Source organism: Pezoporus flaviventris, unplaced genomic scaffold, assembly GCF_033815535.1.
Source record: "Pezoporus flaviventris isolate CSIRO_AGI_PZ_B2104156 unplaced genomic scaffold, CSIRO_AGI_Pfla_v1 ptg000031l, whole genome shotgun sequence".
Classification (NCBI taxonomy): domain Eukaryota; kingdom Metazoa; phylum Chordata; class Aves; order Psittaciformes; family Psittacidae; genus Pezoporus; species Pezoporus flaviventris.
This window is the reverse complement of record NW_026892579.1, coordinates 46447184-46474604: the sequence shown is the minus strand read 5'-3', so window position 1 is coordinate 46474604 and position 27421 is coordinate 46447184. Positions and strand designations below refer to the sequence as shown.

General features: G+C 40.4%; 1 protein-coding gene across 4 annotated transcripts in view; it reads left to right on the top strand.

Annotated features, from left to right (window-relative positions):
* LDAH (lipid droplet associated hydrolase) overlaps positions 1-27421 on the top strand; it is a 130379-nt gene that overhangs the window by 87036 nt on the left and 15922 nt on the right. For 3 of the 4 annotated variants that reach the window (XM_061460909.1, XM_061460906.1, XM_061460908.1), the window contains one exon: positions 20929-21011. The exons of the other annotated variant lie outside the window; for it this stretch is intronic. In XM_061460909.1, coding sequence (XP_061316893.1) covers positions 20929-21011 — 83 coding nt within the window. The remainder of the gene's footprint in view (positions 1-20928; positions 21012-27421) is intronic. 4 annotated transcript variants of the gene reach the window in all.

The window sequence follows — 27421 nt, the reverse complement described above, 5'->3', positions numbered from 1 at the left end:
GATAAGCACAATAGTGAGAAAAACCTCCAGCTGGCCCAGATGAGGTGTGTCCTTTGTGATCTTGAACCCATGACTTCCCTGGAGGAATCTCCCTGTTTGTTTAACCTACACAGGGAGCAGGGGAGCCCTGCAATTGGGAAGCAGGGGACTCAGAAACCTGAAAAGAGGGTTTTGGGTGGGTTTAGACTGACGCAAGAGTGAAGGCTGGAGAGAGTAGATTTCTGGTTCTAAGAGTCCAAGAGGTGTTGTAAGAAGACAAGGAACTAAGATTAAAGTTCAGAGTTTGAATTAAAATTTTATCTTGTTAACACGTATGGAGACATTCAGATTTCACATGGAGTATTTACATTTCCCTCATTTTACAGAGAAAAAAGAGCTAATGCAGTTTCAGGCACTCCACTTTTATGCCTGTATGGAGCATGTTTATGACTGTGTAGGAAGTAGGAGTCCTGACTGAGGGATTGAGGCTTGTCTCCCAGCAGTAAGTACTTCTGTCTGTTCACTGCACAGGATGGCAAAAGTACATCCCTGAAGTGCCATGGAGTAAAAAGCTTTCTTGGAGGATAAAATTTGCAGAACTGTCAAATAGCATCTGTGAGATGCATTTGTATCAAAAGCTGGTGAAACATAGGCTTCCAGTTGCTGTGAGAATGGGCCATAAGCTTTTCCATTGGCTAAGTTATTTTAAAATTTTATTTCCAGGGAGCCAACTGGAAAATTGCTTTCTGGGTTTGAATTATCCCAACTTTGGGACTTGTCATGTCTTGAGATCTGTTTCTGTTCCAATTCTTTCTTCGTAATCAGAAAGACTTTAAATATGACATTGTGGGTGGTGTTCACCTTGCCACTCTGGACATCATGCTGTCTGAATAGTTGGCATCTAAAGCAGGACAGGTGAATCACAGGTGAAACAGATAACTGTTTCTTGTTAGTGACTGCAAAGGGACCCTCTCTCTACTAGATACCAGAAAGCAGAGGAGGTAAATCCCATTCTGTATGGTGAAATAAGACTGCTTTGCCCCCTAAATCTGACATGGTTTAGTGTGAGGTGTCGCTGCCCATGGCAGGGGGGGTTGGAATTTGATGATCTTAAGGTCCTTTCCAATCCTAACTATTCTATGATTCTGTGATTCTAAATAGTGCTTAAAAAAGCTGTATAGCCACATAGCTAAAATTCAGTGTACATTTCTTTGTTTAAAATTAAAATGCTGTTATTTTCTTGCACTGAAATGAAAATTTAATTCCTAAAAGTAGCAGAAGATATTATGAGCACCTCTAAATTCAGCACAGAAAGCAGAGTTCTTCTGCTTTTGTCTTATGGAGCAGCCTTGCACACTGAATGAAACTAACCTTATATATACATACATTACTCATGAGCAGCTTCCACAAACCACATTGGCTAGACAGGCTGATGTGCATGCAGTGCACTTTAAATTAGAGACAGAAACTGATACTGCAAAGGATTTCAGTCAGCACCTTGCGTTCTTATGCCTACATTTTTTATAGTGGGCAGGAGGATTAAAGCTTTCCCTCCCCCCACCCCAAAGCTACTGGACATCTGTGCAGATCTTTGTAGCTGGAGCAGTACATCTTCAAGTTGATTTTCCAAGCTGGCTGAAATCAAAGCCCTGGTAGTAAAAAATAAGGTTTAGATAACTTCTGGCTATAATGCAGAAATAATTTCAATGATATTTTTCTACTTCTATGATTAAATACATACAGAATTTCAGACATGATGTATAGCTAGAGAAAAATTCATGGAGAACAGAATTTCCTGACATAGTATGTAAATTACATCTACATTAAATAATGTTAAATGTGTACAGTGTAGTGTTGTGTATCACAGGTGGGCAAGGACAACGGAGCTCAGCAGGCCTCCTCTCTTCTTTCTGTGGTCATTCTTTGATACTCTGTGGGGCAGAAAGTGGTCAGAATGGTACAGCAGATAATCTCCCTCCCTCTCACTAGCATCTGAGTAATTAGGATTCAGGAGAAGTCGTCTTTCCTGAAATCAGGTAACTCTACAGTTCTCTCTTACAAGATGGTTTTTGCCTATATCTGAACTAGCTACTGCCAGGCATTGCCAAGGGTCAGAGCCTGCTTTCAGCAGCCCAGCAGCCTGACCTGGTGTGCTAAATCTCTGCTTCTGCAGAGTTTCTCAGCAGGCTCTTGTGTGCTGTCACAGTTGAGTCCTATCCACTGCTGACATTTTAAGTGATGATCGTAATATGTATTTCTACAAAGTGTTTAAGAGTATGTTTCCTTACCTGTGGAAACACAGTAATATTTTATCACCTGCTTTGCAGGAAAAGGGGCCAAAGAATAACAGCCTTTAATATTTTCATGTTTCCTCTGCTACTGTTTATTTTCCTGTGTGATGCCTGACTAAAATGTTTGTTTAATGTAGTTGAACAACTCACCTTACTAAGGCAGCACTTAAGTTGACGGAAAAACTTCACATCTGCTTTATTCTTTCTGTGAATGAACTAAACTTTCCCTTATTTCAAAGTAGGATGCTCATATTAAGTTACTGGAGGAAGGCAAAGACTTTTAAGTATTTATAGTCCTATTTATTTTTTAAAGTCAATCTGCTTCATAATTTACTCCATTTCCAAAAGAAAGAAAAAAAGATGTTTAACAAGAACTTTTATTACTTGCAAAAGCTTTTACTTTCCTGTGAAAGCCTTGAGAAAATAATACTCATAATGTGGAAATTTCTCATTGGGTTTATTTCTGTTAATTATTCCTCTTTTTCTTCTTGGGGGAAAACCCAATGCTAAAAACTCCTATCATAAATATTACACATAAGGCGTGAATGTTTTGATAGTGGAACTGCTGATCATTTCCATGAAATGTGAGGCACCGCTGGGATTTGACTGGGGAACAGGAGGTTTATTCACCCCTGGTGGGGTTCCAACCCCAGGGGCATGATTTACTCCCACAAGTTTGCAGCAAATCTAATGATGTGTTGCAAATGGCATGAAAAAGGAAGAGGCAACATCAACAAAGCAGAAAGGATGTTGAAAATAAGTATATGCCAGTTAAGTGCTGGCAGATACAGTTGGTTTGTGCTAGCTAGTGCCAGATAGTCATCTGGAAATTGGCACTTTATTTTCCCCAGGCCCCAAACAAAGTCCTTTCTGCAGTAGGCTCATGCCTTTTGTCTCAAAGGTGTCTGTCTAAACTTCGCCAAGGAATATCTCTTTGTGGCTCTGTCATAAGTTATATTTACTGGTTGGGAATTTGGCTTGATTCATTGAACTCCTTCATTTTGCAGTTCCAGCAAAGCACTTAAAGACACACTAACTCCATACCCATGGGTAAACTGTAGGCATTTGTTTCTTGGAATAAGTTTTTGGTTTTTTTTGGAAAAGCTGCGAACTAATGCACTACCTGTCATTCCGTGTGCCTAAAGGGGACGGTGGTCTGGATGTAGTTCCTATAGTCAGCTAAAACAATATTGCAGTCTGCTTTGCTGCTGTTTCTTGTCATGAAAATGTCCACCAGCGCTCGCTGCCTCCCTTGCCTAATTCTTTAATGTGACAATATTGGCAAGGAGAAAAAGCCTGCAGTGTCTTCATAGATCTGTGGAGGAAATGCTGGCTTATCTTGAGCAAAACCAGGGGTGCAAGAGATTGCTTGCTGGTTAGTGCAAGGTGTATTTAAAAAAAACAGTGGTTTATGTTTAATGGAAGGTGGTGTAAAGTTCACCTTTCATACCTAAGCCACTCTACCTGAGAGGAAGTTCACCTTATGCAAAGGACGGGTGGGCCAGTTGCTGAATTTCATCAGGGTTCCTGAAGAAAGAATCAGCATCAGGTTCCAATCCAGAAGAGCACTTAAAGTGACCTCCATATAACTACTCACATGCGTAAACCCTTGTCAGGTAGAGCGTATTAATCCCAGGAACCACTGCATGGAGATGCTAAATTACTGCACCACCTACTGGAGACCCTTCTATGCTTCTCTTGCTGGGTAAGAGAGCAGACACTTTCCTCAACCAAAAATTGGGACCGTAGCAGAAATCCCATCATCATGGCCATCTGCCAGGATATGTGAGAGCTTAAACTGCAGCCTAATTTTTGTAGCTAAGGTATAGTTTTGTCAATTGAAGACAATGGGAGTTGTTCCAAAGTAACTTAGGACAGGATTAAGTCCACAGACTTTTCAGTTTCCATCACACAGCGCACTTCACCTGCACATGCTTCATCGTACAAATGCGTATTTTTCGCACTCCTCAGCAAAGCATCTATTGTTTATAAAGCACCTGGGTATAATTGTTGAATAACTTTTTAATTTTCCTTCAGATTCTACTGTGCTTTCTCAAGCACAGCTGACTGATTTTCTTATGTAGTTCTGATCTTCCTGCAGCTATAGTTTGAATTGGAAAAGGCCATCATAACAATCAGAGCTATTTCTGCTTATTTATGTTGATCATGGTTCTATATTAACTGGTATGTTGTCATTCTAAATTCAAGTGTAAACTTAAGCAGAACCCAAAGTCAATGTTTATGTCTTTTAAACCTCTAAACATCAACATTTTATCTAATGTGTGTGTGCATGTGTGGAAGCACATGTTCCTGCATTAGTCATCCTCGATACTAAGCAGTTCCTTCTGTTTGATGTTTTAAACAATAAGTTATACGATATTTCCAAGATTGCTGTTGGCAATAATTGCTGGTAGAAAATGTTTTCCTCATAGGAAATTACACTGCTGTTTGGTATTATTAGTTCTTACCGCTGTTTTCTGACTTTCTGAGGAATGACAGAGAAGATTGCATCCTCAAGAGCAAAGGATCAACTGAAAAGGAAACTAGTGATACACTCCTGTGAAGAACCTTACAATAAGACAAGCAATTTACCAGGAACAAAATGTGACCAGATAGTAATATATTCCCTGAGGAAAACTTATTTTCAATAGTTCAGTCTACTTTTTGCAGGGCCTTTCCATTTAGCATGGGAATCCAACCTAGAATTGATTCATCACTTTGCAGTTTGAGCAATTTTGCTTTATTGTTTAGAGGATGTTTGAAAGAGTCATATTACAACATGTCAAAGTACAGATGAGCTCTGTTGCACATGAAAATAGTAGTCTTTGTTAGTAATTGTCCAATTAGAAACAGATTATTTTCTTCTCATTCACTCTGCTTTTTAGTCCCTCAGAAGGATGAGCAAAACTCTGCATGCATATCTGCAACTCAGTGTTGAACAGCCATGGATTTAGAAATAGAGTGTAAAATCTGTGGAGCAGAAATAATGTTTTTCCTGATAGCCTGAATTGCCTCTGACACACTAAAGCCAACCCTTGACTGGGACCTTTAGCCCTCCTACACAGTATAACTAACTCTTAAGTTACAAAAAAGATCCTATCAGGCCGTCTGTTAATACTCTTTCCTGTGCTACACTTCCCGGTGAATTACCAATTTATTTGTGTGTTGTCCAGTTTACCTTTACAGAGGCCAGGAATGGGAATTAAAACTTGCCAATGTTTTGCATATTTTAAAGTATTTCTCAAGCATTTTGTAATACTAGATTATTGTGACATTATCCTGCTGTGAGACAGATTTACTAAGGGCAGCATCAGTGACTCCTTCTGGAAGAAGGAGACTAAGAATTTGTAGAGGTTCTTTGAGAGTCCCTTGTGTGACAGAAAAAAGCATCATTTCAGGATTTTCTGAGTGCAGCACTGCTAGTACCTGACAGAATGTGACCCCAGTCTCTAATGTAGTCCTTAGCCAACACAAACAAGAGGCTAAAGTAACAGCAATAATATCAATTAAATGTCGAATGGTGAAATAGCAGATGCGTTCTGTAAAAAAATTGACAGTAAATGGTAGTTTTGTAAAGCAGAACATCAGAACTGTCCTGGGAAGTGTCAACATGGGAAGGAAGGATGTACAGAGACAAACTATAGAGAGTGAAAGACTAATGACAGTGTAATGAGGCTGCATGTTTTTCACAGTGCATAAGACGAAGTTATTAAAATCAGTGTACTTCCTCAATATTTGCAAGTGTGCACGGGTGTACAGAGGCTGGAGCACTTTGAGTCAGACGAGTGTCATGGGAGCGTTGGCTTCCTTAACCATGAAAAGGTGATTAACACTGACGCATTCAGTAAAGAAGGCTTGATGATGAGTTTAATGGGAAGTATAAAAAAATCTTCTATATCATGGTGAGCAAAAGTGCACTTATGAAGGATCTAAAATTATGGTAGACAAAGTAATTCATAAGAGAGCAAAGGACTAATAGCAGGAAAATAATGGATGAGCTAAGCGATGTGCAGGTAATGTAAATTTCAGAAGTACTGAAAACAAGGTACTGTTACAAGCCTTTAAAAATCATCAAAATTATTAGTTAATTGGCTTAACAGACATAGGTGGGAGAGCCGGCAGAACTAGAATATCAATGTGAAGGGGCATAACTTGCTTGAGAAAGAAGAGCCAGGGAGAAAGGAGGATGATGGATGGACTTGTGTTTACATCCGAATGTTAAAGATAGGGAGACATGTTGAATATTATGTCCACCAAAGCATGACATATGGATTCAGGAGACTTTTTCTGAGAAAATTCCAAGCCATCTAAAGTGCTTGATGTCTGTAGAGGACGGAATCCAGCAACATACAGATTGTTCAGCTAGTTCTCATAATGTGTTGCCTTGTACATATATATATTATGCAGAGAAAGCAATTGGCAGAGAATATATGGCAGAGATATGGAGAATTTGAAGGTGAGAGGCAGATTGGCTGTATTCGCAAAAGGTAGCATTTGTGCTAGGACTTAATGTGTCTACAGTATCAAGCTCTGTTCATTCACTAATGAGCTTAAAATCCTGTCCTAGTCAGTGGGGAAATAGAATCATAGAATGGTTTGGGTGCAAAGGGACCTTAGAGATTATCTAGTTACAGCTCCCCTGCCTCGGGAAGGGACACCTTCCACCAGAACAGATTGCTCAAAAACCTGTTCAGCCTGACCTTGAACGATGCCAGGGATCGACAGCCACAGCCTCTCTGGGCAACCTGTGCCAGGGCCTCACCACCCTCACAATGAAGAATTTCCTCCCAATATCTAATCTAAATCTCCCCTCTGTCAGTTTAAAGCCATTCCCCCTTGTGTCCCTACATGACCTTGTCAAAAGCTCTTCAGACTTCTTGCAGACCCCTTTAGGTACTGGAAGGCTAAGTTCTCCCTGGTGCCTTCTCTTTTCCAGGCTGAACAACCCCAGTTTTCTCAGCCTGTCTTCAGTGCAGGAGAGGTGCTACAGCCTTCAGAGCATCTTTGTGGCCTCCTCAACTTGCTCCAGCAGGCCCACATCCTTCTTACGGCCTCAGAGCTGTGCTCCAGGGGGGAGGGGGGTTTCTCACAAGAGCCAAGTAGAGGGGCAGAATCCCCTCCCTTCACCTGCTGGTCAGTGTATAGGTAACACTTATCTAATCTATGTGACTACTTTAGGATGAGATGAGTTTTGTTCTTTCCACTGACTATGAAGGAAGAACAATTAAGCTTTAGCTGTTTGCATGTAATTAGGTGAATCCTATGACAGATATCAAGAAATTATGATCTTCAAGGAAAAATTCATATATTAAGAGTTGTTTAGACTAAACAAGGGACAACTGAAAGACATGGTAAGAGTTTTAATGTAAAGGAGAATAATTTAATCCGTATGTCCATGGTGGACAAAGTAATATGTGATGTAGCTAACATTGCAACAAAGGTGATTTAGATTAGATTTTAATTAATGATAAGAATGGAATTCTAGACTGGATTTCTAAGGAAGATAATGAAACTTTCATCATGAGTGCTGCCAAAGGACAGGATGGATAATGCTGAAAATGACATAATATCATTAATTTTTCTTAAAACAAAAAGACCAGTGGAGATCACTTCTAGCCCTGCAATTTCATGCACATTAATTAAAGATGCAAGAGTGTCATCCAGAACTTCAGAGCTTCACTGAGGGACAATTTACCATAGTGAGAACCAAGAAAAAGAGAGGAATGCAACAGAGTGTTTGGGGAAAACAAAATACGGGCAAAAAATGTCAGACATTAGTTAAAAGTCGATCTGAAAGTTCAGAAATGTCTGACTGAATGTCCTAATCATAGAATGGTTTGGGTTGGATCATCTAGTTCCACCCCCCTGCCCTTGGCAGGGACACGAATGAATCTGCATTCTGCAGGTTAAATGCTGGCTGTTATAATAGGACCTGCCAAACATAGGTAGGTTACATCTAGAAACCAGCTAAATGAGTATAGCACTTTTGGTGGCACTGGACTATGATCATCCATACTGTTTGATTAATTAAATTTTCTGGTATGGTGTTAGTCTTCTCCAGCTAGCATCCTCCTAGTCCTCAGGCACGGTTCAGGAGTTAGCACTGCCATGCACTCTTCCCAGTAAGCAGTTTGGATAGAGATCAAATGTGATTATGTGAAAACAGGCCATTCTATTCCAGTTGGCCTCAGGGCTACAAAGCAGTTTCTGTCTCCATTTAGTACAGTGTTGCAGATGTAGACCATATTTATAACTGCAAAAGCAGCAACAATTTCATTGTTGGAAAGCAGCTGTGAGAAAACAGACTGCTTTCCAACAATGAAATTGTTGCTGCTTTTGCAGACTGGAAATTTGACTTCACAATTGTCAAAGCAGAAGCTGAAAAATTGATAAGTCAGAGCAAAAGATGGTGCATTTAATATTTAAAGGGGGCTAAGAGACTAGGAAAAGCATTTTTTTAAGGTATCGATAGGTGAAAAGGCTATCAAAAGCAAGCCAGTGTGGAAATACATGCTTTGCAGTGTGGAAGCATGTGCTTTGCCGTGTGATGGTGGTGGGACAACGTAGCAGATTATTCTGTAACAAGTAAGTAGGTGATGATGATATAATTAAAGGCAGGCAGTAAATTGTCATTTTCCATACCATCAAGCCATGCCTGGAAAAACCATACTGTGCCCTGGGTTTAAGAGTAAATGTGTAAGTCTTTAATGTTAGAGAAGCAAACTAATGAAGAGCTTTGCTCAGTTTTTTTGTAAGAAATGTTGACTAAATAAGCAAGTTATAGCCATTCTTCATTTTTCTACCTGAATCTAGTAGAATTGATTTTCAGTACTTGTGACCCTGATAGTACAGTACTAACCTAGCAGGGTATTTTCTTAGAGATGGTGACAAATACTGATGAAAAATTATTTCCGAATTGGATGATTTTAAGCGTTATTATATTAACTCCATTGAGTTACACAGGAACGAATACCTGGAAATGAGATCCAAAGTCTATTCTGTTTAGTATCTTATTTCCAACAATAGTCAGAACAAAATGCTTCCAAGAAAGGGGCAAAAATTCTGCAATAGAAAAGTCTGCCAGTTAGTAAAGACATAATTCTTAGAGGCTTAAAGACCTGAGGCTTTTGTAGTAGTACGTAGCTCTAAATTTTGATTGTAGTTTGTTAAGAGAGTTCTAAGTATTTGTTGACTTCTGGTGTCTTTGGTGTCACTTGATAATTTCTTGGCCCTGAGAAGTTCTTGCAAACAGGCTGTATCCTATGTTCTATGTGGTTTTCCTCTTAAAGGTTCTGATTATTTCTACTTCTTAATATTCCTTTGTATTACAAATGAGTTGCAATTTTTTTTAAGAACTACAGGGATCTCTTCTGGGCCTGGTTGCACTTCCAATTCATGTTTTTTAATCATAATGAGATTTTATTAAATGCCTCAAACACAAGGGAGGACAAAGAGCAGCTGGAAGGTGTTGTTTGCCTGAAAAATACATGAATTAACTGAATGACATTCAGCCTGGAAAAAAAAAGCTAATAGAATACATATGAATTTTTTAAAAGTATCTAAAGCATAGGGTCTGTGTAGGTGGGAAACGGAATCAAGAGAGAAGTAGAACATGGCTGAGGGAAGTCAGGAGGGGTGATAAAACCTTGCCATGCTGCCAGGTCTGAGAATACCCTATAGCAGCAGAGAGAGTACCCACGGCCTGCACCACAGTCAAGAGGTCACCACTGGTCGCTTACAAACTCCTCTGGTCCTAGCTAAAGAAAGTTTATTCATTTCTTGGGGCCGGGGAGCGGAAGACAACACCATGGTATATGGTGGCCTTAGTAAGACAGCAGCAGAAGTCTCTTCACTCTCTGTATTCATCTGTGTAGGGGGTCAGTTGATCAAAGTATGGTAAGAGTAGTGGCACCAGATTTGCATTTGGGAAGGTTGGGCTGCAGTCTCCTTTTCCTCTGAATTTGTCTGGTCTGTAAAACCATATAGTATCTTCTTCCAAGGTTAGTGCTGTTGAAATTTTGCTGTCCAGACCTTACAGTAAAAATTTGGTGTTATGTTCCTCCCTGTACCTGTTCCAGAGCTTAGCTCCTACTAACTTACAAAATAGAACAATATTTTGATGTGTGGGACTTAATAAATTTACACGTAGAGCCACAATCTTGTTGATAGAGTCAACATAATCTAAGCCAACAGCAGTAGGGAAATGAAGTGAGCTTGGGTAACCCTTTGTAGTCTTATGTTTATTTTACTGTCGTGAACAAGCTATTAAAGAATGTGTGTGTGCATCCATTAAAGTGTCTAGATTGGGGCTATCTTCACAACCACTCATTTTTGTTGGAAAATGAACTATTTTGATTATTTCCAGAACTTTATTAGCCAATGAAAGTGAAAAGGTTTGTTTTTTTTTTTTTTCAATTTGTTGTCTCTGTTCCGTTAGTATGGCATCTTTTTCTGCCTATTCTTTCTGTCACAGTAAATTCATCTCCTTCATCTCACTGCACCAGTGAAGGGTGCAATATTGGTTTTGCATAATTAAGATACCGAGCAAAACCACCCGAACAAGATCTAGTCATAACACCACAATACAGAGTTGATTTTTAAATTAACCAAGGGCATGTATATCTCTCAGAGTTTGTCAGGGTTAGATCGGAATTACTTAACCTTCTTTTCTGTTTTAGATATGCGTACCATGTGTAAGTCTTTTTTTTTTTTTTTAGATTTCTTTCCTTACAGGCATAGTTACAACTCATCTTAAATTTACACAGAAAACATAATGTGACCCCTCATTTTCTAGTGTGAGTTTATGATTAATCGGGCTATAACCTAATCTTTTTCTTGGAAATATGCAAGCAAATGGTCTTTGGATATTCAATAATCAAGCAAGAAGTTTAAAGTCTTGATGAAAAATGTGTATTTCAGACTAAGTACAGAAGATCACTATACTGCTTCAAGAATCAAGTCTAGTGAGAAGTTTTATCTGTCCTAAGTTAGAATTGTTTCTTCCCTGAAATTAGCACAGCTTTCCAAGTTCCAGCACAGATCCATAGAGTCACCTGACACATACTGGTTTAGGTTATAGCTCTAAAATGTTTACACAGCAGTAACAATGCTGCTAGACATCTGTTTCTTGAAATTTGGGAAATACTCTATTTCATATGTTACTTACTTGACCGCATTGTAGATATATCGATGTGTTTTGAAGTTCAGCTGAATAGATACAGGTATTCATCTAATAACTGGCTAATTGAATTGATGGTTAAATAGCCCTAAGCACTGAAAAGCTTGATTGATTTCAGTCATTATTGTTTGTGAAAACTAATAATTTAGCTGAAGGATATTAAGTCCTCACTGTGACACTTTGGGTTAAAGAGCTACTAATGATATAAAGCACTCTTTTCTTCTCTGGATCCTTGATTTGAGTCCAATTGGATTTCCTCTATCACAAAACTCCCACAAATAAATCAAACACATTTTGGCATAGTATGTCGTCTCTGCTTAGCACATGTATGAGACTAAACTGACACTGATCCTTAATCACATTTAATCCATGGGGTGGGAATGATCCTACCAAGGCAGAAAAAAAGTCACTGGCAGGATCATGGGGAGAAGCTAAGTTGGCAGTTAATTTCATAAACCTGACTGGGAATAAATGAAGGACTTCCATTTTCAAGGTAATCTTGTGTATATTAAAGATCTGCATATAAAAAGTTGGTGTATTTTAAGAAGGCGTTTATGTGTTGAAAACACGATAAACACAGTATTTGACTGTTAAAACTTTGATTTTGCCTTTAAGCTCTGAGATCTTATTGTTTATGATAATTATATAATTAACAGCAGATTTTTTCATTATTAAAGTCCGGTGACTTGGTTATGAGTTCCAGGGGGCATCAGCAACTTGAGGTGGAATAGACTGTAATAAAAATGCTTTTCAGTTCTACAGCTGCCTCCAGGTACGTTGGCCAGTTTCTCTAGGTTTGCAACCACATTTTCTTTTCTGAGAAATGTTTTTCCTTTCCTAGTTACTGTGTGAAAAACTCAGATGATAGAATATTTACAGAAGCCATGATACTGCAAGGAATCATATTACATGCTTCCCTTTCTGTGCTTTGGATTATCTCACTGACCCAGGCTGACTGAAAATGTGTCAATCCAGCACACGCACAAGTACAAATTTGAAGGAATGGGATTAGACCACAAAAATTAAGAAATAACCTGCTGAGATTGGCTTTAAACCGTTAAACCAGATAAATTGAATAAGCAAAACACATAGGCAGGAAAAGCTAAAGAGCTTCTGTACATTCCTTTCCTAGAAATCCTAGCCTGATTCCAGACCGAATCTTTAGGACCCTACTTCAAAGGTGGGAATCAAGAGCACGGAGGTACTGGACTTTTGCCATACAGGCAAAGGATGAGAAAATAGTAAGCTTTGTTTCTTTCTTCCAGTGTCTTTTCAGGAAAGGACTGTAGCTTATGTGTCCTTAGTGGGTAGGAATGGCTTCTTGAGTCAAATCTCTATAAACCAGGATTTCGAATTCTATGCTAGCCTTGATATCACAAACCGTCCATGCCAAGTAAAGTGCTCTCAAGTCATTGTGTGGGTCTGACTAGAGTTCTGAAGTGCTCACATACCTGTCCGTGAAAACTGCCTTCTCATTTTGGGGTCTGAATAACCAAGTTACCAAAGGAACTAGTGTATTTGTTGTTCATCTTGTTTACACATCTCACCTTAACTGTGCTGTGGTATGGTTCTTCAGATGACTAATGTTTTCATTATTTATCACTGATTAAGTTCTTCCTTCAGCAAGCAGGTAGAACTGGCTTGCTTTCAGTAAAAAACTACATCAACTGAACAACTTTTCATGAAGCTCATGCAAACACTGCCTCCACCTTCATTTTATGAAAAGATCAGCTTATTTCAGTTGAACAAAGTGTCAGTCGTTGATGGAAGACATACCTGTGTCAAACTACGGGGCACTCGTGCTCCTTCAGATATCTAAGATTATCAGTTTAAGCTTTCCTGTTAAAAACAGAGAGCAGATCATATGCAGAAGTGTATGGGCACATTGTATTGTGTCCTCTAAACCTTTTGTGTTAGCTTCATTAAGCCAATTTAGAGAAAGATTTGAAGTTCAACAAGTAAAGTTTTGTCACAGAGACACATCCTGACTTTGGGTACTTACAAGCTAGCCCTTAGCTCTTTTTTTAATGTATTTTTCATCAGCTTTGAAGATTTTATTATTTGTTTACTGTTAAATGCAGCATTTAAGGTAGCAGTGAGCAAGTCTAAAGGGACGTGATCAATTTGGCTCTGTAAATTTCATTATTGTTAAAGACTAATTAATAGTTATTTTTACATAATGCTTTTCACTTCAAGTATTTTTAAGACAGTCTACAAAAAAAGCACTTCATTGTCAGCAGCCTGAAACATGTTTTTAAAATGAGGAAACTGAGACATAAAGATTTTGTAATTTGCACAGGGTCTCAAAGGACTTCAGTGATAGCTCAGAAAAATTCCAGGCCTCCTTACCTCTCATCCCACATTCAGCCTTACCTTTTATATGTCATGATTTTTCAGAATACTATTTTCAATCTTATTTTGTCTTTACTATATCCCAGATATTTCTTTCTTCAGTGAGTGTGATATAGTGTTGAATGCCAAACAGATTGAAGCTGCATGTTCACCCAAACTTCAGTATGGACACCAAGGTCATAACTGCCACCCAGCCCATTGTAGGAATTCCATATGTTTTGCACTTTGAGCCAGGGTCCTGCAAATTCTTGGATGTACTTTATTTTGCACAGTGACTAATTCTGCAGATTTTGGTGAAACAGCTTCATCACTCAGGAAGTTAAGCACGTGGACTCTAGGTTGCATTTTATATTGTACTTGAAATCATGACAATCAAAACTTATGAATATTTTTCCAGGACTCTTGGTAATGATTCTGGGAATCTATTGAGATTTTCCACTAAAGCAAGCATTAGCACAGGTTGGAAGTCTTTCCAGAGACCATAACACTAGGTAGCACCAGTGTGCACTGACACGGTGGTCTCACGAGACAACCTTCCTCTGCATAGCCTGGTGAAATATTTCAGACGCTGTTCATTTTGTACATCTTGTCTTCTGGTTGTACCCAATTCACAGCCTGATTTTCAGAGCTTCTGAAATGCTCATAGTGGTGGTCCCTGGGAGCCTTTTGAGATGGCTTTCTAATTACACACAGAGAGCGAGTGAATTCGTCTGAGTTATTTCCTTTGAAAAAGCAGCTAAGTATTCATGAAATAAGGAAACAGAACAAGGTCTTTTTTTAAAGGAAAAAAATAAATATTCCAAAAATGCCAAGGTTAGCAGAATATAGCATTAGGAAATAGCAGAGAGATTTCTCCCTGAACTTGTGACTTACCTTTGGAGAAACATAGCTTTTCTGAAGAAGTCTACTTTGACATTCCACAGCAGCAAGAGAGAAGGTTACTGTTCCTGCTCTATAATGGTATCTCTTTCAGGATAGCTTTCCTTAGACATTAGACAACTTACGGTGTAATTTGGGTTAGAGGGAGGCAGTATCTTTAGGATATTTTGACCTTAACAGAGATTTTTACATTGTCTCCCATTACGTTCTTACAACAAAGTTGGGAAATACGGCATACCGGAAACAACTGCTAGACAGATGTATGCCTGTTCAGAAAATGGGATTCAGGGGGATTTTTGACACTTGAAAGATGTAGCTGGTAGAGTTCTCTAACCGTCTTATCGTCATTGATTTACTATTCAGTAGTTGTGTTAGGGATGTGACTGATGGAATGCAGCGTGTATTTACTGAGTTTACAGATAGTACCATGCTAGAACATGCTGCAGATACAATATTACTTTCACGAGCTAAGAGAAATAGTCAAGAGAGGCAGGGAGAGGAGAATGCTGTCATTCCTTAAAGAGACAAGTTCTTCTATACATAAGTTAAGTACCAGGATAATAAATCACTGGTTAAGCAATAGTTCTGCATGAAAAAATCCTGGGAATATCGTGGGTCACAAGCTGATGTGGGTTAATATGTCGTGTGATTTTCATACATCTGAATAGGTACATGGGCTGAAAGAGCTACAGCTCTATTGTTGAAGAGATGATGCTTCCTAGCATGAGCTGAAATACTTTGTCAGTAAGATACAAGAGCAAGATGAGCATGGAACCTATCCAGAGAAAACCAAGCAAGAATGGTAGTGGACCTAGAGAACAGTACCTAAATGGAGGGGTTCTTGGAAGTGTAAGTTATCTGGCCTTTGTGGGTATTTGCCTGAAGATTAATTGTATTAACTGTATCTACAATTAGAGGAGCTCGGGGCAACATGCTCAGATGTGAATGTGCCAAAGACGTATGCTTATCAGCTTCCTGTGGCAGGAAGGTTCATAGTTAATTGCATATGATATTAAAAAAGTACTTCCTTTTATTGTTTTGTATTTCAGTATATTATGCTGTAAGTGTATCATGAAGTATCATGAAGATGATGGCAAATTTAATTGTCCTGCTTTGATGGATTTCACCACCATTCTTAGTTTTACAGTGTCCCACAAAAGGGTCTGACTGTCAGCATACACAGTTCTTCAGGTGTGGTCATGTTATGTGACTGCTATAATGGTGCTTCAAAATTCTGTATCATCATCCTCTTACTATTTCTTAAACTTACTATATGATTCAATAGGAGTTTTGAGTAAATGTGCACAGTGAACAACAGTCATCTTACGGGGTCTCTGGTTTCCTCTTACTATTTCTTAAACTTACTATATGATTCAATAGGAGTTTTGAGTAAATGTGCACAGTGAACAACAGTCATCTTACGGGGTCTCTGGTTTCTTGTTCCATTCTTTGCAATAAGAAATAAATTATCTGTATTTTAATATGAAGCTGGACTAGAACCTTAGGCCAGGTTGGACGAGGCCTTGGGTGATATGGCTTAGTGTGAGGTGTCCCTGCCCATTTGTGGGGGGTTGGAACTAGATGATCTTAAGGTCCTTTCCAACCCCAACTATTCTATGATTCTGTGATTCATTCCACCTCACTTTAGGTACCTAATTCAAGTTAAGGTCTAAAGGCCTTATCATTGTCACCTTCAGAGATGATTTAACCCACCCCAGAAAATATCAACTGAACAGGTGCGTTCCATGATTATTTAGAGAATTTAGTACTAGTCATTACATCTTTTTATTTGTGTTGAACCTAGACCTTACTCATCACTGTGATGAAAACCATCTAATCTATTCTAATCTAATTCCTAATATGTTTTAGAATCATAGAATCATAAAATAGTTAGGGTTGGAAAGGACCTTAAGATCATCTAGTTCCAAACCCCCTGCCATGAGCAGGGACAACACACACTAAATCATGCCACCCAAGGCTTTGTCCAACCTGGCCTTGAACACCGCCAGGGATGGAGCATTCACAGCCTCCCTGGGACTGGGCAACCCATTCCAATGCCTCACCACCCTTACAGTAAAGAACTTCTTCCTTATATCCAATCTAAACTTCCCCTGTTTAAGTTTTAACGTGTTACCCCTTGTTCTGTCACTACGGCCCCTAGTGAATAGTCCATCCCCAGCATCCTTAAAGGCCCCCTTCAGATACCGGAAGGATGCTATGAGTTCTCCACGCAGCCTTCTCTTCTCCTTCTGACCAGCCCCAACTTTCTCAGCCTGTTTTCATACGGGAGGTGCTCCAGTCCCCTGATCATCCTCGTGGCCCTCCTCTGGACTTGTTCCAACAGTTCCATGTCCTTTTTATGTTGAGGACACCAGAACTGCACACAATACTTCAAGTGAGGTCTCATGAGAGCAGAATAGAGGGGTAGGATCACCTCCTTTGACCTGCTGGTCATGCTCCTTTTGATGCAGCCCAGGATATGGTTGGCTTTCTGGGCTGCGAGCGCACACTGCCAGCTCATGTTAAGTTTCTCATCAACCAGCACCCCCAAGTCCTTCTCTGCAGAGCTGCTCTGAATCTCTTCTCTGCCCAACCTGTAGCTGTGCCTGGGATTGCCCCGACCCAGGTGTAGGACCTTGCACTTGGCATGGTTAAACTTCATAAGGTTGGCATCAGCCCACCTCACAAGCATGTCAAGGTCGCTCTGGATGGCATTCCTTCCCTCCATCGTATCAAGTGAACCACATAGCTTGGTGTCATCGGCAAACTTGCTGAGGGTACACTCAATCCCACGGTCCATGTCACCAACAAAGATGTTGAACAAGACCAGACCCAACACTGATCCCTGAGGGGCATCACGCCTTACTGGTCTGCAGCTGGACATTGAGCCATTGACCGCAACTCTGCATGCAGCCATCCAGCCAGTTCTTTTCTTTGCTTCCAGACTATTTCTTAACACATTAAAACCTTTTGCTTTACAGCTGTATAGTTTCAGTCAAAGCTTATTGTGTGAAATGTAGCAGAGCTTTTAGGAGAACGGTAATTTTTGTCATCTCGTTGTGTTTATTGAAATGTTCAAGCAACTACAGATCAGTAAAATGCTATTTTCGTTTGTAAAATCATTAGTGGTTTGCCTATTTTCTGCTCCCTAAGTCACGGGACAGGGTGATTCTTACATAACAGGATTATTGTCAACTCAGAAATCTTTTCTGTATTTAAGGTTCCACATGTATCTTCTAGCTCAGATATATTCTGGATGTTCCACTGTTGCTAATTCTTGATACCTCACTATTCAAAGAGAAAAATGTATTTGCTAGAAAAAGAATATAGAGAGCAGAAACCTCCTGAATGTATTGAACAAGAAACTTGGATGAATAAAAAATTAAAGTCGTTTAGCTTCCAAACAGTGTAATTATCTTCTTTAACTACTCCTTTAGCCTGCACAAATTCTGTTGTAGGCCTCTTGGTTTTGATACACCTAACGAATATTTTATTGTTTATTTTTAAATCTTTTAATGTTTGTTCTTGGAAACCTACTTTTGCTCTTTGCAATTTCCTCTTACTTAATGTCTGCTGAAGTTTTAAGTTCCTGTTTATTGGTTTCCCTAGGATCATGTTTCCAAAATTTAAAGGATTTCTGTTTGGTTGAAATAGACTCTTGAACCTTACCATTCATCTGGTTTAGCTTAATCCTGCCTTCCTGGTTCCCTTTCTTGCACAGTACACAAGCCTTCAGAGATGGTTCCTTTTAAAAATACTGTCATTGCTCCCTTTGCTGTCATACAGTTTTACTTTTAGGGTCTTTATGACCAATCTGAAATTTACTAAGTGTGTGGATTCCACTTCACTTCTTAGGTTTTACTGCAAAAAAAAAAAAAGACAAAACCCTCAGAAATATGAGCAGTACACACCAAAAAGAAAAGGTAGGACAGACAAACCAGTGAGATAGGAGAATACTTACTGAGAGGGGAGAAGGGAAATACTTATACTATTTCCGCTTCTGCTGTATGACTCAACTGGAGGTGAACAGTTGTCATCAGAATCCCAGTAACCTTGAATAAACCAGTATGTGTCATGTTCTGTACTGATGGCCACCAGTATTTTCATCCTTGCCTACCATCCACTGCTGAGGCTGCAAGGTCGTGGCAAAAGTTCTGACTACAGGTAGGCTATCCACTGTGTCCTATTAACAACAATCTTACTTTGGACTGGAATATAGAAGAAGTGACATACTAAAATCCTCGTCTAATGGATTGGGTACAAGTGTTATTGCCACAGGTACCCGGCCAAATCCAGGCTCTTGCAATTAGTGCTTTGTGAAATCTTGTATATTTGTAGTAAACCACATCCATTCATCTGAAGGACCAGCAGATAGGGTGGCAAGGGCTGCTCTTTGTGTTCTGCCTTTCCTCTGAAACAAAGCAGTGCTTTGTGAGACATCTAGCTTCATTTATAGGAAGGACTTCTGAGCCTTAAAGTCATATTTGTCATATTAGAAACACAAATCAATCTGAAGTTAAATACCTATGGAATTCCTCATTGTCTTTGATACCTCTCATTTGAAGTTTTCTTAGATGATTTTTGAAGGTGCATTCTAAGGTATATATTCTTCTAAATCAAAGGTGTATAATGCATCTGTGTTTGGAGCTAAATTGAGAAAAAGATCAATGTCAGGGTATGTGCTTAACACTGTAGATGAGCAGACTTTTACCAGCTGCAGCACAGGATTAGATTACCAGGTGGCTAGACACAAAACCGCGTGGAGGCTGCTTTGCCCAGTAGAGTAGGATTGGACCAGAAATTTGCTGTATTGTCAATATGATTTCATATCTGCAGCCCTTCTGTCTAGGAAAGGAAGAACTTGCACTAGCTGCATTCAGTGTTTAATTGAAAAAGACAGAGCTCTGCAGGCATATAACTGAATTGCATCTTCTTTGGCTCAGAAGTAGATAGTACTTTCTAGGATTTTCATTTTTTATCACTTGAGAGCACTGGCTTTTTCTTTTAACATTTGATCTGTGGAGCCATCATTCATCTCTTCTGGCACTCTGTTTCCTTAGAGCACTGCTGGAATTCAGCAAGCTCCGTGTTTTGGTCACCACCAAAGACCTATGTGACTGCCATTTCCCCCCCGTCCCACACTGTGAGAATGCATTACTCCCATCTCAAGAGCAATATCAGATCCAACACTGTCAGTAGCTACTTGTGCACAAAACTTTGTTGGTTCAGACTTAAAAAATTGTCAGAGAGTTTCCATTTCTCCCATTTTTCAGGAGAGCATTTAGTATTTTAGAATACCATCAGTCATTCTAGGACCTACAAATTTAAATGCTTTAATGTAATTTAGCCATTCAGGATCTTCCACTGGTTTTGCAGACTTGTTAGAAAGGAGAAGAATATTATTTTTATGAATATTTGGGTATCCAGGCAAAGTGACCCAGCTTTCAGAAGTGCTGAGTTCACACTGCTGTCTACCATACATGGGACCTGCCAGAACTCAACACCTCAAAAAATTAGACTGCTTCTAATGAGTTGTCCAAATGTTAGACTCAATTTATGTCTCTGAGACAGTATGTTGCAGATCAACTCATAATAAACTGCACCAAGGGGTATTTAATACTTTACGTTCCAGAAAGGTAAGGCATAGACATTCGGTGTCCAATCCAGTCCTGTCTGGGTAGGTACCATCAATATTATCCAAGACTGTAGTTTTCAATGATACTTGTATTTGCTATTAGTTTTCATTATGTGCTATGTTGACTATTTGAATGAATTGCATATTGACATGTCAGTAATTTAGTATCTCTTAATTAATAATGCCTCTTGATGTATGTGTTGTATTTAAAAGCCCACTCTTGAAAACACTTCATGGGTGATTGTTCATGCTTACCTTTACCTTTCTAAAAGTATGTACTGAAAACTATCATCAGTGTTCCTACTCTGGTCAGGAAAGTAAGAGTCATCACCATGGGCTGATTCAGAAGTCTGTGAGATAGATGGATAGTTATATTCCAAAGGTGGTTTTCCTATTCCATTGATTAATACCAGATAATTTATTCTAGATGTCTTTTTAATGATTTGGTTAGGTGAGATAAATTCTGCACTTTCTGTCAGTGGGATCTTTATCAGTGGGACTGTCAAGGTGATGACTGCTCCAATTGCCTGACCCTTTTGCAGGGTTAGGTCCATACTGCTTTTTCCGAAAGATTTGCTGTGTACTTACCTTACTGCATGTTTCTTTTTCTGCAGCCAACATCTTATATATGGCAAGCCAAGAAATGATGAAGGTTGTGGAGAGAGACAGTACAACCATAAAGCAAAACTTAAAGAAGGTAACTAGTCCTCAGAACTTTCCAAGGAAGCCCATATGCATGAGTAAATGTTACATCCAGTTATATTTGTGCAAAACCAGAATTTCAGCAAGCTTGATTGTGCCTTTATAGAATCATAGAATCATAGAATAGTTAGGGTTGGAAAGGACCTTAAGATCATCTAGTTCCAAACCCCCTGCCATGAGCAGAGACAACACACACTAAACCATACCACCCAAGGCTCTGTCCAACCTGGCCTTGAACACCGCCAGAAATGGAGCATTCACAACTTCCCTGGGCAGCCCGTTCCAGTGCCTCATCACCCTTACAGTAAAGAGCTTCTTCCTTATATCCAGTCTAAACTTCCCCTGTTTAAGTTTTAAGCCATTACCCCTTGTCCTATCACTACAGTCCCAAGTGAAGAGTCCCTCCCCAGCATCCCTATAGGTCCCCTTCAGATACTGGAAGGCTGCTATGAGGTCTCCACGCAGCCTTCTCTTCTCCAGGCTGAACAGCCCCAACTTTCTCAGCCTATTTTCATACAGGAGGTGCTCCAGTCCCCTGATCATCCTTGTGGCCCTCCTCTGGACTTGTTCCAACAGTTCCATGTCTTTTTTATGTTGAGGACACCAGAACTGAATGTTAGTATCTTTCTGTTGACTTTGGAGAAACCATTAAAAGGGTCACTGATCCTTACAGCGTCATTGAGACGCATGTAGATGTAGAGACACATTTGTAGATGTAGCATTCACCACTGTCAGATGTAGAATCCTATCTGATATGTTTTCGTTGTTGGAGGAGAAACAGTGTGTTATGGCTGAGCCTGAGATGTGGTTCCCTGTGAGGCCAGTAGTTACCTGGGTTCTGATCAGACAGGCAGATGGCCAGCCAGGGTATGAGAGCAGGCTGATTGACAGGTCAAAGCAGAACAAGTACCATCTGTGTTGTGTGTCAGTTGGTATCATGGGATTCTACAGGCCTGATTTTTCCATGCCATCAAAACATAATAGAAAGGAGTCAGCAAAATTATTATGGCTCCACAGTTTCAGCGATTCAACTGTAGCATAAGAGAAAGATACACAAAGCTCATTCCTTGGAGACTGGAGCTACTGATATACAAGTAAATGAAGTCATCTGGGGGACCTTTTTCCTGCACTGAACTTTCTTGTCTGTACAGTTTTAATGTTGAAATAGATCTAGTACAGTTTTAGTCTGGATCGATGGCATTGTCACAGTCAATTCCCAGGCATGGTTCAGAGGTTGGCAAAGGCCAGGAACTGTTCCTAATTGGATTTTTGATGTGGTTATCCTGTTCTGGAGGCTGAGAGAATTTGATAGTATGACCATGGTCAGACAATTCCAGATGGCTTATAAGCCACATTTAATGAACTACTGTTGAGGTAGACTCTGTGTGAGTAGATAATCATTATAAGATATAATTCTGCTGTGTCCCCTTCCTTCCCTCCATTTTCTGGTATCATTCCTGTCTTTCTGCAGGATGAATGATTCCAGCACTTTGCACTGCTAGAGATTTTCCTAGAACAGAATTTTCTAGGACAAAGGTCCTAGATCTCTGTAAGATTACTGTCGATAGATATGGTGCAAAGTTCACTTCATAAATAAGTCTTTTTTTTTTGGCTGAAAATTGATTTATTTTTTACTTATCCCATTTGTATTCTCTGCACTTTGAAAGGTATGTTCAGATATTTCAGTTCTATTTTTTAAGAAGCTGAAATAGCACACATGAACAAGGAACGCTGCACTGCACTAGGCATGCCTGGTATTTCATTTTAATTGCAGAGCATTCAGAGTTGTTCTGCACTCTGGGGGCAATCTCAATGAAGAAACTGAAGGGTTGATCTTGCAGATGGCAAATATTCTCAGTCTTAAACGAACTTTCCATGAGTTAATCCAAATCTGAATGAATTCAAGAGAAATGATTGATTTTAGTGAGTCACCTCTCTGAGTGTCAGGGATCTGCAAGGTCTACCTGTTCTCTGAGGGAAAGGGAGCTGTGAGCCAAGGGTGACCCTCGCAGTGCCCTCACCAAGCAGGGTCCAGTCCCACAGCACCTGAGTGTGGCAAGGGTCCATCAACTGTCCCAGACAAGTTAAAGCAATGAACCAACTACAGCATCCCTCCAGAGAATTCAGTCAGGAACTAAAGGAGACAGGACCAGAGGTGGGACTAGAGACAAGGCTAAGGCTACAAGGTGGGTCCAAAGTCCATCCAGGAGCATAGCCAAAGACATGATGGAAGGCAGGCTGCATGGTGGGACCCATCCAGGCAACAAGCTATTTACAGCATAGGTGCAATTTCAATTTAGGGGACAGGACCAGGGCTGGAGACAGATACTCCTACAATACTCTTAGCTTGAGAAGCAGAGACTAAAGGCAAAGGACAGAGATGGAGACCCTGGACCCACAGGCAGGTGATGTGGGTTGGGGTCCCAGGCAAGCCTGATGAAGCTGTCAGTGCTCTGAAACTGAGGGTAAGGCTGCTGGTTACTGTGTTACGGTATAAAAGTGAAGAGCTTGCAGGAGCAGCACTTCAGCTGCTATTGGAAATTTTAATCACAAGCACAGGTGCTTGAAGTTAAGTATAAAAACTTCATTGGATGAGGAACATAGTGGTGGCAATGAGCTGCAGCTCCAATGACTTCAGGTAGTCTGCTCAGATGCTTCACATCACAAAATTACTTGGTTTTTGTACTGAATGAAGGCTCATAGCCAACAGTAAGAGTTTGCAGGTGTCCTAGTCTGCTTCATCTGTGCTTCTGTTAACTCTGTCAATCTAAGCACGGCCTTGGCAGGCAGGAGCTTTTTTAAAGCTGTGTTAACTTTCTTTTATTGATTCTTCTATATCCTCATACTTTTAAAGTGGCAAACATACTCAAGAAAACAAAAAGCTGAAGCGAGTTTATAAGCAGTTGGCAAACTGAAGGAAAAGCAGGTCTAAAAATGAAGCTAAATGTGTCCCTTTTTTCATCTTCTAGTAATTTCTGGAAATGTAAGAATTAGAGAAAAATTTTGAGTTGGCATTATGTAAATTTCAAGTGTATTGACAATAAAAATGGGCTTAACTTATAAAGGTTGGAAGTTTATAAAAACAGGAAATATAGTCCAAGTTGCTATAGAACTGGCAAACTGTCACTACAAAAAAATTTATACTGTTTAGTAGTCGCTGTGATCATATGCTAAAAGCCAGTCTTAACACCTGACTTTGCCAGCTGCTGTGGAATAGAAAAGTTATTTCTGGATCTTATTTGCATTCTGTGATCTGAAGAAGAAAGAAGAAGAGACACTAAATTATTCCAATCTTTCCATGCCCGGGTTTAACTGTAATTATGATTAGTTAGGGAGTAGGAGAAATTTTATCTCCAGACCCCAGATTCTTAGTCTAACAATGCTAATTGCTGAAATTTATGCTGAAAGAATCGGAGCTGGAATATTTTTTTGATAATTAAGTGAGATATTCCACTTATAACCTTCTAAAGACAGAAGTTGTACACATTAAATAGCAGTGGAACTATATTAAAAACTGTGTCTAAAGCGATTCATCTGGATCTAGCAGTACGTGAATGTAAGCTTAGTATTGCAATGACACAGGGAGTTGTGATACATCACAAGCTCCAAACAAGTAAGATAGGGGATGCTGATAGATTTGCTCAGCTTCGATGGTGAATCATTAGCTGATCATGTCTAAGCCAGATGAGCTATGTTCTTTCACTGTAAAAACACCAATTCCTTTTCTAACAGAAACTGGAGGCAAAGATACTACTGTGCTACAGGAAGTTTGTTGTCATTCCTGCACAAAAGGAAGCGGGTGTAATTCCATATTCTTAAAAGATGGACCAGCATTAAGCGTTACAGAGCTTTTACAAATAGAATAGAAATTTTTAAAGGGAAATGGTTATGTTGAGCATTCACTAGCATACCAATTACAGACAATGGTATTTTCATATAGAGGCTCTCTACAGCACCTAACTTTTTAAGACTGCATCATGCCACATTCATTGCTTTATTTTAAGACATAGCTTTACTGACTCTTTCTGTTAAGCAAGCTTATAAACCTATTGTAATCAAGAACATATTGCATTAAAGGGTACTTACAGAGGAACTTCTGTTTTTAAAAAAGTCACCTCTTGGATTTTATACTTACTGAGATATGTTTTGTTTCTTAGTCCATGATTAACACACAGTAGTCTTATTTCAAAGTACAGGATCTGCTCCAAAGCATATCTAAATCAAGAGCTCCAACACACTTCAGGAATTCTTGAATCAGTTTGGTAGTAAGCTTTATGTAGTGGTTCATAATTTCTTGAGGCCATAAATCACCTCCTCCAGAAACTGAAAATCGTGATTCTTTTGTTTAGCATTTTAAACAAAATAAGGTTTTTAGGCCTCTTGAGTTTGCCAGTGGCCTCGTGCAGCAGGTACACTGTGTAAGGAAAAAGACATGAAACATCTGAAGTAGGGGTACAATGATGAAAAAATACCTGTTGTCTGAAAAGAATCATTTTTCATTGCATCATAGAAGAGTTAGGGTTGGAAAGGACCTTAAGATCATCTAGTTCCAACCCATGAGCAGGGACACCTCACACTAAACCATGCCACCCAAGGCTCTCTCCAACCTGACCTTGAACATTGCCAGAAATGGAGCATTCACAACTTCCCTGAGCAGCTGCCCTGGGTTCAGCAGTAGCAGTCATTTTTCTCCTTCGTGGTAGCTGGTGCAGTGCTCTGTTTTGATTTCCAGCCTGGGAACAGTGCTGGTGATACCGATGTTTTCAGTTGTTGCTAAGTGATGTTTACCCTGACCAAGGACTTTGTGAGGCTCATGCTCTGCCAGGGAGGAGGGGAAGCCGGGAGGAAGCAGAGACGGGGCACCTGACCCAGGCTAGCCAAGGAGGTATTCCATACCACAGCACGTCATGCCTGGGGCGGGGGGTAACTGGGAGTTACCCAGAAGGACAGGGGCTTCTGGGTCGGACTCGTTTCTTGCCGGGTGGTATTCTATTCTCTTCCCTTGTTATTTTCTCTTATCGTTGTCGTTCGTAGTAGCGGTGGTGATTTGTGTTGTACATTGGTTGCTGGATTGTTCTTGTCTCAACCCATGGGAGTTGCACTCTTTCGATCCTCCTCCCCATCCCTCCGGGAGCGGGGAAGGGGAGAGCCCCGGGGAGGGGGGGGGGAGCCCATTGCTCTCAGCCCAGCACCACTCAATGGGACTGAGTGAACAAGCTGTCTGGCTAGGGTTTAAACCACGACAGCATCCCATTCCAGTGCCTCACCACACTTACAGTAAAGAACTTCTTCCTTATATCCAATCTAAACTTCCCCTGTTTAAGTTTTAACCCATTACCCCTTGTCCTATCACTACAGTCCTAAGTGAACAGTCCCTCCCCAGAATCCTTAAATGCCCCCTTCAGATACTGGAAGGCTGCTATGAGGTCTCCACACAGCCTTCTCTTCTCCAGGCTGACCAGCCCCAACTTTCTCAGCCTATCTTCATACAGGAGGTGCTCCAACCCCTTATCATCCTTGTGGCCCTCCTCTGCACTTGTTCCAACACTTTCATGTCCTTTTTATGTTGAGGACACCAGACGTGTACCCAATACTCCAGGTGAGGTCTCATGAGGGCAGAGTAGAGGGGCAGGATCACCTCCTTCGACCTGCTGGTCACAGTCCTTTTGATGCAGCCCAGGATACAGTTGGCCTTCTGGGCTGCAGGCGCACACTGCCAGCTCATGTTCATTTTCTTATCAACCAACACCCCCAAGTCCTTCTCCTCAGGGCTGCTCTGAATCTCTTCTCTGCCCAACCTGTAGCTGTGCCTGGGATTGCCCCGACCCAGGTGTAGGACCTTGCACTTGTCATGGTTAAACCTCATGAGGTTGGCATCAGCCCACCTCACAAGTGTGTCAAGGTCCCTCTGGATGGCATTCCTTCCCTCCAGCATATCAACCGAACCACACAGGTGGTGTCATCGGCAAACTTGCTGAGGGCGCACTCAATCCCACTGTCCATGTCAGCGACGAAGATGTTAAACAGGAACGGTCCCAACACCGATCCCTGAGGGACACCACTCATTACTGGTCTGCAGCCAGACATTGAGCCATTGACCACAACTCTTTGTGTGCGGCCATCCAGCCAGTTCTTTATCCATTGAGTGGTCCATCTATCAAACTGATGTCTCTCCAATTTAGAGACAAGGATGTCGTGTGGGACAGTGTCGAATGCTTTGCACAAGTCCAGGTAGATGACATCAACTGCTCTACCCCTGTCCATCAGTTCTGTAGCCGATCATAGAAGGCCACCAAATTGGTCAGGCAGGATTTCCCCTTAGTGAAGCCATGCTGGCTGTCACCAAGCCCCTTGTTGTTTTTCATGTGCCTTAGCATGCCTTCCAGGAGAATCTGCTCCAAGATT